Source organism: Ranitomeya variabilis, chromosome 5 (assembly GCF_051348905.1).
Source record: "Ranitomeya variabilis isolate aRanVar5 chromosome 5, aRanVar5.hap1, whole genome shotgun sequence".
Lineage (NCBI taxonomy): Eukaryota > Metazoa > Chordata > Amphibia > Anura > Dendrobatidae > Ranitomeya > Ranitomeya variabilis.
In genome coordinates, this window is record NC_135236.1 from 508,225,515 (window position 1) to 508,238,366 (window position 12,852).

Consider the following 12,852-nt stretch of genomic DNA (forward strand, 5'->3'; position numbering starts at 1 on the left):
TGTCCTTTGACAGGTCTTTGGTCTTCACCATAGTGGAGTTTGGAGTCAGACTGTTTGAGGGTGTGCACAGGTGTCTTTTTATACTGATAACAAGTTTAAACAGGTGCCATTACTACAGGTAATGAGTGGAGGAAAGAGGAGACTCTTAAAGAAGAAGTTACAGGTCTTTGAGAGCCAGAAATCTTGATTGTTTGTTTCTGACCAAATACTTATTTTCCACCATAATATGCAAATAAAATGTTAAAAAAACAGACAATGTGATTTTCTGGATTTTTTTTTCTCAGTTTGTCTCCCATAGTTGAGGTCTACCTATGATGTAAATTACAGATGCCTCTCATCTTCTTAAGTGGTGGAACTTGCACTATTGCTGACTGACTAAATACTTTTTTGCCCCACTGTATATATAGTATTGATACAGCATGGTACATTTCACTAAAGGGCGGTGTGCCATTCAAGACAAGCCACTGGGCTACTACAGTGCCAGCATGAACAGGGCACATAGAACTCCCCGCAGACATCATTTAAAAGGGAAAGATTATTATGATGCCAATAGTAGGGGTTTGTTCCTCATAAATATAGAGTGAACTTGAGCTCATGATGTGCTGTTTATAACATAACCATCAGAGTAGCATAATAATCTTTTTATGGGTACTGAAGTGAAAAGGTTCTGGAGTGGCCATCTCAGTCTCCTGACCTCAATATCATTGAGCCACTCTGGGGAGATCTCAAGCGCGCAGTGAATGCTAGACAGCCCAAGAATTTACAGGAACTGGAGGCTTTTTGCCAAGAAGAGGGGGCAGATTTACCATCTGAGAAAATAAAGAACCTAATCCACAACTACCACAAAAGACTTCAAGCTGTAATTGATGTCATAGGGGGCAATACACGGTGCTGCAGCATCTGGATTTTGTAAGAGTGCCATTTGTGAGTAGCTAATATCCGCTGAAGGGATGTTCGACTGATGCCAGATTGGCACACTGAATTTGCAGAATGGGCAAAACAAAAATTGGAACAGGACCCTCAGTTTACACAGCACATTATGTTCAGTGATGAGGCAAACTTTCTTGGGTGGGCCATTTATATGGATACACCTAAATAACATGGGAATGGTGACAGTTTTCTTGCGTAGGGTGACTTGCATTGAAATCTGCTGCAATGACCCGGGTACTGTGTTCACCAGACATCAACACAATTTCTATCCGCTCCTCACTTGTTAACCTCTGCGACATGTCAATAGCTGTAAACAAAGAGAAACTTGTAAATAACTCATGAAATAATAACGTTACATTAAAACCAAGCACACTATTGTTTTTCTTGTGAAATTCTCAATAAGTTTGATGTGTCACATGACCCTCTTCCCATTGGAAAAAATAAAGTTGAATCCAAAATGACTGACTTCAAAATGGCCACCATGGTCACCAAACATCTTGAAAAGTTTTTCCCCTCCCATATACTAATGTGCCATAAACAGGCAGTTGATATTACCAACCATTCCCATTTTATTTAGGTGTATCCATATACATGGCCCACCCTGTATATAGTATACTAAATTGAAGAGTGCATATGCTCAGGTGAAAAGTGCATATCAAATCATAAATGGACGAAAATAATAAAAAAATAAAAAATAAAACAAAAATTGTCATGTGCCTCTTTACTCTCACTTCATTCATAACTGATATCTGGAGGAATTCAGAGAGCAGAAGTTCTCACTTCTTCCAGATGTCAGTCTCGTTGAAAGGAAATGAGAGTGATGTGGCCAATTAGAGGTTGCTTATTGGCTGCAGGGCTCACATGACATAACAGTGTCAAGTGAACCTCAGAAAATAAAACATGGACTTTAGTTAAACACCTCCAGCATTGGAGATGAGTATAGGATGTTATTATTTTTCATGGGGGAAAAATAGTTTGAAAAGTCGGTTAGGGACCATAAGGAGATAGGTGACTAGTCCAAGGTGCCCCGATGCTCACTTCTCCTTGCCCCATTCCAAGTGGTTGACAGGTCTCTCTTATGTACACACACAATAAAGGCTTGTGTATTACCTAGAGCAGAGTGGGGAGAATCTGTCTGGGAACCATAAGAAGATATATGACTAGTCTGGCTTAGGACTTTGTCGGCATCTCCATCTTTTCAAACTGTTTTACTGAAATATTGCAGTATTTCAAAAAAATGACTTACCAGGATTCACTTGCACAGCCAAGCTCTGATTCATGCTGCTCATGGTTTGGAAAGCATGAATCTAGTTAAAGGTTCACATGTCACATGTTTAAGTTCACATGTCAAGCAACCATGAGTTGGAAATGGATCAAGCAGCAATCCGTTCTCTTAGCAGGACAAAAATGTTGGGCAGGAAACTTTTTTGTTTGACTAATTAAAGTAATTGAAACTGGATCCATTTTTTTAACATTGAAATCTATAGAAAATGGATCCTTTAAATAGCCATCCATTTTTCTTCCATTGGAAATTGATCCGTTTTTTTGCTTACTGGATCAGTTTCAAAAAGAGGATTGCTTGACAGTTCACTATTTCAATATTAAAATAAATGGATCCAGTTGAAAACAGTTTTTTTAGACGGTCCAAAAAATTGGGTCTGCAACTGATTGCTGTTGGATCCATTTCACAATAATGATTACTGGACATGTGAACACAGCCCTAGGTCATGTTCACATGTCCATTAATAATAATTTAGAATGGATTGGTTGCATGTTGATTCATAACCATTTACAAAGAAATACCAGTTGTATGGTAAAGTAACAACACACGTAGATAACAGAAAATAAATCAACATGACTTTCCAAGGTAATTAATGGAAACTTAACAGTAAACAAAATGCGTTTTTTTTTGGTCACTAATTAATGTAGATAACAAATGTCCTTGTGAGATAAAAGACAGATAATGTATAAATATCACATAGTTCAATGGCGTTTTACTCTGATCTTGAATAGTTTTGTTCAAAGCTCCTAACCTAAAGCATCACCATGAAGATTGCCTCTGCCTTCCTTCTCGTGGCTCTGGGCTGCTTTTTAGGTATTGTCTATATATTATGTGTTTCACCTGCCATAGCACATTGCAATATAATACGTGTGACATTTCAATATACTTTTAAACTTTAATGTTTGGGATACTGATCTGCTTCCTTTAGTTTTGGCTATCAGCTTGGTTTGTTTTTTTATGGGCACAGGTTGTTTTAGCTTAGTCCCATTAAAGTTATTATCACCAAATGTGCCTAATTAATTATGAAAAGGAAGCAGCACTAAATAAACCACTAAAACATTTACATTCAGGCATTCTGCTTAATTAGATATTGGTGGCCTATCTTAAAAGACATGGAAAAAAATGTTATTGATAATGAAACAAAAAAATAAAACAAAAAGCTAAAACTTAATTCCATATGAGTGTAAACGGCTTACCCATTATCCTAGACCATTTTGTTTCTCAAACTCATGTTATGAACGAGTGCAAGAAACTGAGCAAATAAATGTTGTTTAGTGGGGTCCTTACATTTTAGATCTTTTTTATTAGCTATCCTGTGCTGCCCTATGACATGGCAAAAATGGGTAAGGGGAAAAGAGAACAGAGGAATTTTCTTACAATAGGCAATAGGACATGTGGGATGCGGGACAAGTAACTACAGACACAAACAAGTTTTCTTTGAATGACAATTTAAGCAATTTAAACCTATCTGATTTTTTTTTTAAATGTTTGTATTTCAGATACATCTTCTGCCACTACTCCAGTAAACTGCATCACAAGTCTCGTGGAAGTACGTGAGACCATAATTATTATTGCATTTAATGATTACACTGAACTAAAGAAATTGTCCACAGCTTCATTCTTTTCATATTGATGACCAATACTTATAGTAAGTCAACAATAGTGTTGAGCATTCCGATACCGCAAGTATCTGGTATCGGCCGATACTTGCGGTATCGGAATTCCGATACCGAGATCCGATACTTTTGTGGTATCGGGAATTGGAATCGGAAGTTTCCAGTGTATGGTTCCCAGGGTCTGAAGGAGAGGAAACTCTCCTTCAGGCCCTGGGATCCATATGAATGTGTAAAATAAAGAATTAAAATAAAAAATATTGATATACTCACCTGTCCGGAGGCCCCTGGACATCACCGCTGGTAACCGGCAGCCTTCTTTGTTTAAAATGAGCGCGTTCAGCACCTTCCATGATGTCACGGCTTCTGATTGGTCGCGTGCCGCTCATGTGACCGCCACACGACCAATCACAAGCCGCGACGTCATCCCTCAGGTCCTTAATTCCCTTCTAGGAATTTAGGACCTGAGGGATGACGTCACGGCTTCTGATTGGTCGCGTGGCGGTCACATGAGCGGCACGCGACCAATCAGAAGCCGTGACGTCATGGAAGGTGCTGGACGCGCTCATTTTAAGCAAAGAACGCTGCCGGTTCCCTCGGTAAGGTCCAGGCTGCGTCGGAGAGGTGAGTATATCAATATTTTTTATTTTAATTCTTTATTTTACACATTAATATGGATCCCAGGGCCTGAAGGAGAGTTTCCTCTCCTTCAGACCCTGGGAACCATCAGGGATACCTTCCGATACTTGAGTCCCATTGACTTGTATTGGTATCGGGTATCGGATCAGATCCGATACTTTGCCGGCATCGGCCGATACTTTCCGATACCGATACTTTCAAGTATCGGACGGTATCGCTCAACACTAGTCAACAATAATAAATCAGTTGGATCTGACACCCAGCACCCTACCTATCAGTTGTTTTTAGTGGCTGCTAAAACAAACCTGTAATTCAACCCCTACTCTATTTAGCAGGAGCTGAGCTACAATTCTCAGAAACATGTCATTGAGATACTCTATGTGTATATTAGAAGTATTGATGGGTAGAGGTCCCCGAGTGCTGAGACCAGTTACTGACTATTTTCTCTCAATATTTTCTCTTTTTAAGAATGGGGCTCCTACACTTGTTGTGAAGCTTGGGAATCTTCTTTGCAAATACCAGCAGGCAAAGGTAACACTTTATTCTGTAGAAGCTCGGGTCAAGTTGAGTGGTGGCCTGGACACACCAGTAGAAAATAAAAAATATGAATGCCATTGTTCAGTTACATAGGAAACCTTGTTGCTATTATTGCAAAATATAAATTAGTTTGTCATTCTTCTCTTAAAACAATTACCACAGTGGAAAGTAATTTGGCTTTCAGATTTTTGGCTTTGGCTTTCAGTCATTTGGCTTTCAGTCAGATCCTCATCTGGAACCATTATTGTGTTAAAGCTTGTGCCCACCTAATGATCCACTAGTATTCTGGTGGGCCATTTTACCCAGGTTGAGACCTTGATTTAACAACACATTTGTGATAACATTACCAGTGGGCGCCTCTAGATATGCTTATAATGTTTGACATGACTTGATGCTACTAAAACACATAAAGTTATACAAATGTTTTACTTTTAATATAAAATGCTAGAGCAGTGTACCCATGTAGACCATGTAGTCGCAATATTAGTTTCTGCGTTTTTTCAGCAATTATAACCCAACCATGTCAAATTATTTCACCGATTATAATTTGGTCAATGATCCGCGATGCTAAAAGATTTAGAATGAAAGCATTGGCACTAGACAGTGGCATTTTAAATACATTAGACACTAGAGATATTGCATATACACGAAAAATGAAATATTGTTAATAGAAGTCTCTATTTGCTTTTCGAGAATGTAGCAATATAAAATATTTCATAAAAATGAGAATAAGATGCCATTCTCCGTCAGTCATTGCATCAATCGAAATAGTTAAGATGTGCATAATTATAAAATGTTTTATTACAACTTCATGTGGAGGTTGGTGAATAATGCATTTATTAGTCAATTGAGTGATGTTCCAAAATCTCTTTCAACTACTGACAGAAATTAACACATTGAAGTCAGATACTGTTCATCTACATGTAATGATGTTTATATCTTTTTTTAGCTGACCCAGAACCAGCTGTTGTACTCCGCTTTCCTAGATGAGTTGAAAGTAGTTCTGGTAAGTATCTTTAATACTAAAGAACTATTTATATTGAAATCTTAAGAGTGTGTCTAAGTTAGAAAACTGATTTTCATACCATATTAAAACATTAAATTATATAGAAAGACACTTGTTTACTATCCTCAACTTTAGACCAAAGTAGAGAGTAGTTTTAAAAGTCTATCTAACGCTGGAGGACCTTTCCTGTCCTGTATATCCCAAAACAGCTTACTGCTTTGATTGAGAACTGTGTAGTACCTACTTTTTCCTCTGGTAGTGCTACAGGGAAATTGAACACTTATTTAATCTCTTCTCTCACTAAAGTGAAAGCTGATTTTTGTCAGACAATCCCTTAGGTTATAAGAGTCTACAAAAAAATAGAAAAATTTTAAAAAGAAAATAATCATTGTTCTCATAACTTTATAACTTTATTTTATAATATGGTAAAAATTAACATATCTAGCAACTGGCCCAAATCTGAGAAGTCCTGCCAGATAATGTATTATAATATATTTTAATTTAAACTAAATGTAAATAAAAAATATAAGGCATCATAATAAAGTACTGACCACAGGTCTTCTTCTCTCAATTTAGACCGAAGTTGGCTGTTCCATGGATGATCTTTTGGGCACACATGTGGTAAATATTGCAAGATTGAATGTCATCTTGTAGTACATAATTCTGCATGAGATAGTGACAAATAGTGTAAAATAGAAAGAAAAAAATTATTATTATTGGTCATGTTTGTGTAGACTTTCTCATCTACATAAAAAACACTATCTAGAAGAAAAACCATCAGCTTTTAGACTAGCATTAGATAAAAGTAAGTCTTTCAGCTATTGTTATATAGTTACAAAGTTAGTAGAGGCGAGTAGAATTTCCTGAAATTTGCAGGTCTCAGTGTATTCTTTGTGATTCAATTTGCAAAGAGAAAAAATGCCTGGCCCCATTTTACACACTGCTGAAGATTGCTGAAGATTAGGAAATCAGGCATTGTGATGTGTGCTTCCTTAAAATGCTTTGCGGCTATCACATCACTAGGTCTAGTACAGTCAGTTGGTGCAACTATCATAGGAACTATGAAATATGAGGGCTGGGCAGGCAGCAGACATTTTAGGATTTTACAGCCTAAACACTGTACACATACACGTACAGCTCATTACACAATGGGTGTACTACTGCAGAACTGAATAACATTGAAATGGGAGTGGAAGTCTCAGTCTTTGAATAATAATTCAAACAAAGAGAAAAGGAGGTGCAGGACCTGCATAGTCAGTGTGACTGTAAAATGATTGATCTGTGATATACTGCACTACAGCACCTTAATAACAGCATTATTTTTAACCTAGACATACTGCAAACAAGGAGGGAAGTTGGGTTGATGTCACTTGGATATTAATAAAGAAGGTATTTGTGTTAAAGAGCTCAAAATGGGTTCAAAGCAGAACTAGGAGACCTGTGTTTTACACTTCTTTCATGGGCAATTAGTGGTTTTTAGGATTGAGCTATGCGAGAAATGTATTCACAGTAAATCAAATTTGTTGAAAACATTTGGCAAACCTGGCGAATGAGAATTTTACAATGTTAGCATTTCTCTAATTGTAAGAATTAAAAAAAAAGACACACATGCATGAAATTCTGCCAAGGGGTAGGAGAGGATAAAGGTAAGAGGAAATGGGCAGAGGCGGACATATCATTGCTGCAACCTGTGCAGCCGCACAGAGGCCCAAGAGGTAAGGGGGTCCATTTTCACCTCCAATCATGAGAAATGATGCATTATGATGAGCTATTGGACAAAAAAAGGGCCCATACATTCTTCTTGCATAAGGGCCCATTTCTGTCTGTTTCCGCCAGTGTAAATAAGTACACCATAATGCATGATACAATCTTTCTAAAAGAGCAGATTTTTATCTACTGATCCCAAGTGTCAGTTGACGAATCAATAGGGGGCATCCTCTACATCTGGAGGGAAGAAGGTTTAATTATAATAGACGCGGATTCTTTACTGTAAGAGCAGTGAGACTATGGAACTCTCTGCCGTATGATGTTGTAATGAGTGATTCATTACTTAATTTTAAGAGGGGACTGGATGCCTTTCTGGAAAAGTATAATGTTACAGGTTATATATTCTAGATTCCTTGATAGGGTGTTGATCCAGGGAACTAGTCTGATTGCCGTATGTGGAGTCGGGAAGGAATTTTTTTCCCCAATGTGGAGCTTAGTGTTTGCCACATGGATTTTTTTTGCCTTCCTCTGGATCAACATGTTAGGGCATGTTAGGTTAGGCAATGGGTTGAACTAGATGGACTTAAAGTTTTCCTTCAACCTTAAAAACTATGTTACGATGTAATAATCAGAACAAAAATTGTATACATTTACATAAATATTTAATATATTGTCATCTAATAAAGACAATCTGTGTCCTTCTTGAAACTATCCACATTTATGTGACCAACTCCTTATGAAGGCAGTTCCACAGATTACTAGTTCTCACGGTAAACAACTCTTGTCATCTCTTGGGATTAAAACTCTTTTCGCCAGGCATAGGGAGTGCCCTCTTTTTTGCAGGGGTTTTACATGGAATAGCATTGACTATAATTGGTTAATTGGCCGTTCATGTACTTGTACAGCTAATCTTGTGCCCCTTTAGAGTCCTCTTTTTAAAAGTAAATAATTGTAATTCTTTTCCACTTGAGTAATAACTAAGATCCTCCATGCACCTTATCATTTTTGTGGCACTTTTTTGTATCTTTTTAACTCCAAGGTAGTATGATGTATGATTCTAAATGAGGTTGCACTAGAGCTTTATTAAGTGATATTATTACGTCCCTGTCCTGTGTGTCCATACCTTTTTTATTACATGAAAATATCCTTCTGGCTTTAGAAGCCACTGATTTACATTGCTGTTATTTAGACTGTGATCTACAATTACACCTAGATCCTCCTCTACCGGTGACTCTCCTAGATTTACTCCCCATAGAGCTTATGATACATGCTTATTATTAGTATCCAAATGCACAAACACTCCATTTATCCAAGTCAGCCTGTAACTCATGAGCATCTTCCATGGTTGACGCTATACTGTATAGCTTGGTGTCATATGCAAAATTAGAAACACCACTATTAATCAGGTATTTTATATAATTAATAAATCAGTTTAATAATAGCAGGCCCAATACTAAACCTTAGAGTATACCACTTACAACTAGAGACCATTCAGAGTAGAAGTCATTTACTCCAACTCTCTTGGTGCGGTCTTCGAGCCAGTTCTCTATCCAATTATAAACCTTACTTTCCAATCTTATAGGTGTTCATATCTCATCTTTCTCACTTATACACATTCTTGAGATCATAAAAATGCTCTCCTTGAAGTGAAGTTGCTCATGGATAATGGTTAGACTGTTCACATAGAATGGTATAATTACTAAACTACCACTCCCAGTAGATTCTAAACAATAAGAAAATTAGGACGACAAAGGATAGATCAGTGGTGGGAAAAACTCATAATGGTCAAAATAGTAGGCATTAACTGACAAGTGGGATAATGAGAATTGTACAAAAAGATTGAAGGAGACAGGCAACAAAGCCACTGGGTTAGCAGTGCCATATTCAATTCTCTGCATTATTCGTATTTTGCCAGCAACATATACACATAACTGATACACTGTTTTTACTTATGTTACAGGTGACTACTCTGGATAATGTGGATATTGTTGCTGACAAGGTCGCCCTGGTCATTTTTGATGTGCTGGTAAGAAAATCAGTGTAGAAACAAAAGATTTATGCCCTGATTCATCAAAGTGTTTACACCAGAAATCTAGAGTACAACACTTTGAAAAGTCATAACAATTTTACGCAATTTTTAAGCTTGCACAAAAATGTTGCAAATTTTGTTATTTCCACAGAAATGTCAGCCAACTAGGCTAAAATGCGTCAGACTAGGACTGGAAGGGAAGGAGGATGTGGCATGGTAATGCCCACTTGTCTAACTCCTTGACTAGAGTAAGATTTGTGACAACGTGCAAGGATGCGCACACCACTTTTAAGGCACACCTGATGATCAGATAGGAGATTATCTAAATTTCACAGATCTCCCTCTAGGATCCGTGACTTAGTTTTCAACAATTTTTATTGAACTCTTTTTATGAGGATCCGTGATTTTAATGAACGGGTGCCCATATCCAATCTGCTCTATAGTTCCAAGTGCTGTCTGACAAGAAAACGAACAGCAGTCGAATCCATCCACTGATGTGGGAATGTAGCCTAAACCACACTTACTTTTTTCTGCACTTTTCAATACTGCTATGTAGGAAAAATTCTGACATTTTTGTGCAAAAATAACTTGTGCAAATATTTGTGACTTTTTTGATTTGCTATAAAATGGCGTAAAAAAGCGAGTCATGGTATGTCAAGAGAAATATTGAGCAGATAACTTGTATGGACATTTTTTTTAGATAAGTATTTCATTTTTTCTTATTTTGTTTGTAGAATGGGCTTCCAGCTACCGCCAGGTTCATGGAAGTTGCTTGTGGCACACTGGTAAGTGAGGCAGAATATTAAGTTATTATATTTACATGCATGATGCTGCAACTAATATTATTGTTGCAAAACAATCAGTAAAGATAGGAGGAAAAATAATATATAAGGGTAGTACTCACTAAAGGAATTGTCTAATGAAAAAAATGTATCAACTATCTACGGTATATGTAATAATTTTTTGATCGGTGGATGTCTGTCGGCTAGGTACTGCACTAATCAGCAGAACGGGGATCACTTATCCCCATTATAAAAGAGCGGAAGTGCATATGTGCAACTTGCAATTCATTCACTCCTTATGGGGTTGTCAAGCGCTGCACTTGGCTTTTTCTAGCAGCCCAATAGAAAATGAATGGAGAAGTGGTTAGCCATCTGATCTGCCATATTGTAACAGGGATAAACATTTCTCATTCTGTGGAGTGGTGCGGTTCCCATCAGTGGGACACTGACTGTTCAGTAAGTGTCCAAATTGTAATAGGGGGCAACTTGCTTTCATTGCATAACACCTATAATTTGTTTTATTGAATGTAAACATAAATTTATTTTAACCTCTTTGTTTTTTTTAGGAAAACCTTTTAGCAAAACTTAAAAGCATTCTGGTGAGTAGATTTTACAGTCAAATAACGTGTAGTTTATTACAAAATTTATTTCCAGTATTGCTTCTCTAATGCATACATTTTTCAATTATTATTATTATAGGAATCAGTCCGTCAGACCATCGACCATGTTGTGGTATATGTTAATCTAAATAATAATAATAATAATAATAATAATAATAATAAAGATATGGAAAAGTTCCTAATTCTATATAATTCTTTTTTTTATTGTAGAATAAGTTGGGTGTTCAGCAAGTACGTCCTTGAGGAGACTGGACAAATACATCCTTAAGAAGACAATGACAGTAAGTTATACTACACTACTGTACATACTAGGACAGTACTTTGATGATTCTATTACTATTAGAGACATGTAGAAAACATTTAGCTCATGCTACAGCTAGAACTGTATTTTTACCATGATAATATATCAGCACAATAAAAATGTCTAACATGAGATAAATATAATACAGTAGGAACTCAGATAGAAATAGATAACACCAATATTCAAATAATCTCATGTCTATGGTGCACTCCCGGACATCTGTAGTTTTTAAAATCCATATAATTACAACATTTTTGCACAACTTTAAACTGCTCAAAAATTTTGTGACAATTGAATTTTTTTTAGCAAACATCTTAATGTATTGGGTCCTCTGTGCTATAGTTTGCCAGTCTCAGTTAATTCCATGTGTAGCTATACTGCTTACTAAATCATCACAAATCTATTTAGCAATGTGCTGTTTTTCGAGTGGTGCTTGTGTTCTTGCTGACTATATGGCAATTTTCTTTATTTTAGACAACACACGGACATATTCCATCTACATTGCAACCTTCAAGATCATGTTTGTCCATTACAATATAATAAAGCTGAAATTTATGTGAAAAAAAAACTTGCATTCATTGAGTCTACCATTTACAAATTATTAAAATGTTTGTTTTTCTATATGAAACTCCTGTGGGTCAAATGTAGGCTTCAAATGACCTATAAGGAAACAAATGAATCATCCGGTGGGCCAATGTGCCATACATAGACTCAAACCAACCACTTACCTCCCTATAACCCGATGCACTATACACAGACTGAAGCAGTGTACAGCATCTGCAGCCTGTATATAACAAATTTAGTATTTTATTAACTGAAGTACCCAGTTATAGGCTGAGATGACATCTAGGAGCAACATTAGACCACCTACTTATCCCCATCCCAGGTCCCACCTTTTCCATGACATTGCATGGCCCCTCCACCATTCATCTTGCAGTTTCTAGCTACTACTTCAAGGTGGCACTTAGTCCAAAGTAAGAGCTACAGAGTTTCTAAGAGGGCTCAGAGGACAGGAACTGCCCAAGGTAAGAGCTGTCCAGTATACTAATGCTAAGAATAACTGTGTATTTCGACTTTCCTACTAAGTAATTTAAATAAATTAATTTTCAAATTCTAGTCACTATATTCTCCTCTAAAGGAACCATAATTCCCAACATGTCCTGACAGCTGCAGACTTGTAATGTTGAGCAGGGAAGTAGCCATGGGCCAGGTACTTGTCTGTCACGCCCCAGCACATGACCTGAAGGTAGGGTTCCTAGCTGTCTGTATGAACTTTATCTAGGGGGGCTCTTGCAGGCAGCATGAGGCAGGTGACTTCAACTGGCCAGGACCAGATGTTCAGAGGTTCAATAATGGAGACCACCAGTCAACAATAAAAACCGTTTTTTACTTAACAATAGCTTGGT

General features: G+C 37.1%; 1 protein-coding gene across 1 annotated transcript; it reads left to right on the forward strand.

Annotated features, from left to right (window-relative positions):
* The first annotated feature begins 2,784 nt into the window (after positions 1–2,784).
* Positions 2,785–12,005, forward strand: LOC143775073 (uncharacterized). The gene is made up of 11 exons (XM_077262908.1): positions 2,785–2,797; positions 3,712–3,761; positions 4,933–4,995; positions 5,951–6,007; positions 6,584–6,628; positions 9,675–9,740; positions 10,478–10,528; positions 11,092–11,124; positions 11,225–11,257; positions 11,356–11,426; positions 11,921–12,005. Exons 1-10 carry the CDS (start codon positions 2,785–2,787, stop codon positions 11,386–11,388), a joined length of 444 nt encoding a protein of 147 aa, XP_077119023.1. The 3' UTR covers positions 11,389–11,426; positions 11,921–12,005.
* Positions 12,006–12,852: the final 847 nt, after the last annotated feature.

Coding starts and splice junctions, on each gene's coding strand:
- LOC143775073 (XM_077262908.1), top strand. Junction 11,125..11,224: donor CAAAACTTAAAAGCATTCTG/GTGAGTAGATTT, acceptor TTATTATTATAG/GAATCAGTCCGTCAGACCAT. Junction 11,258..11,355: donor AGACCATCGACCATGTTGTG/GTATATGTTAAT, acceptor TTTTTATTGTAG/AATAAGTTGGGTGTTCAGCA.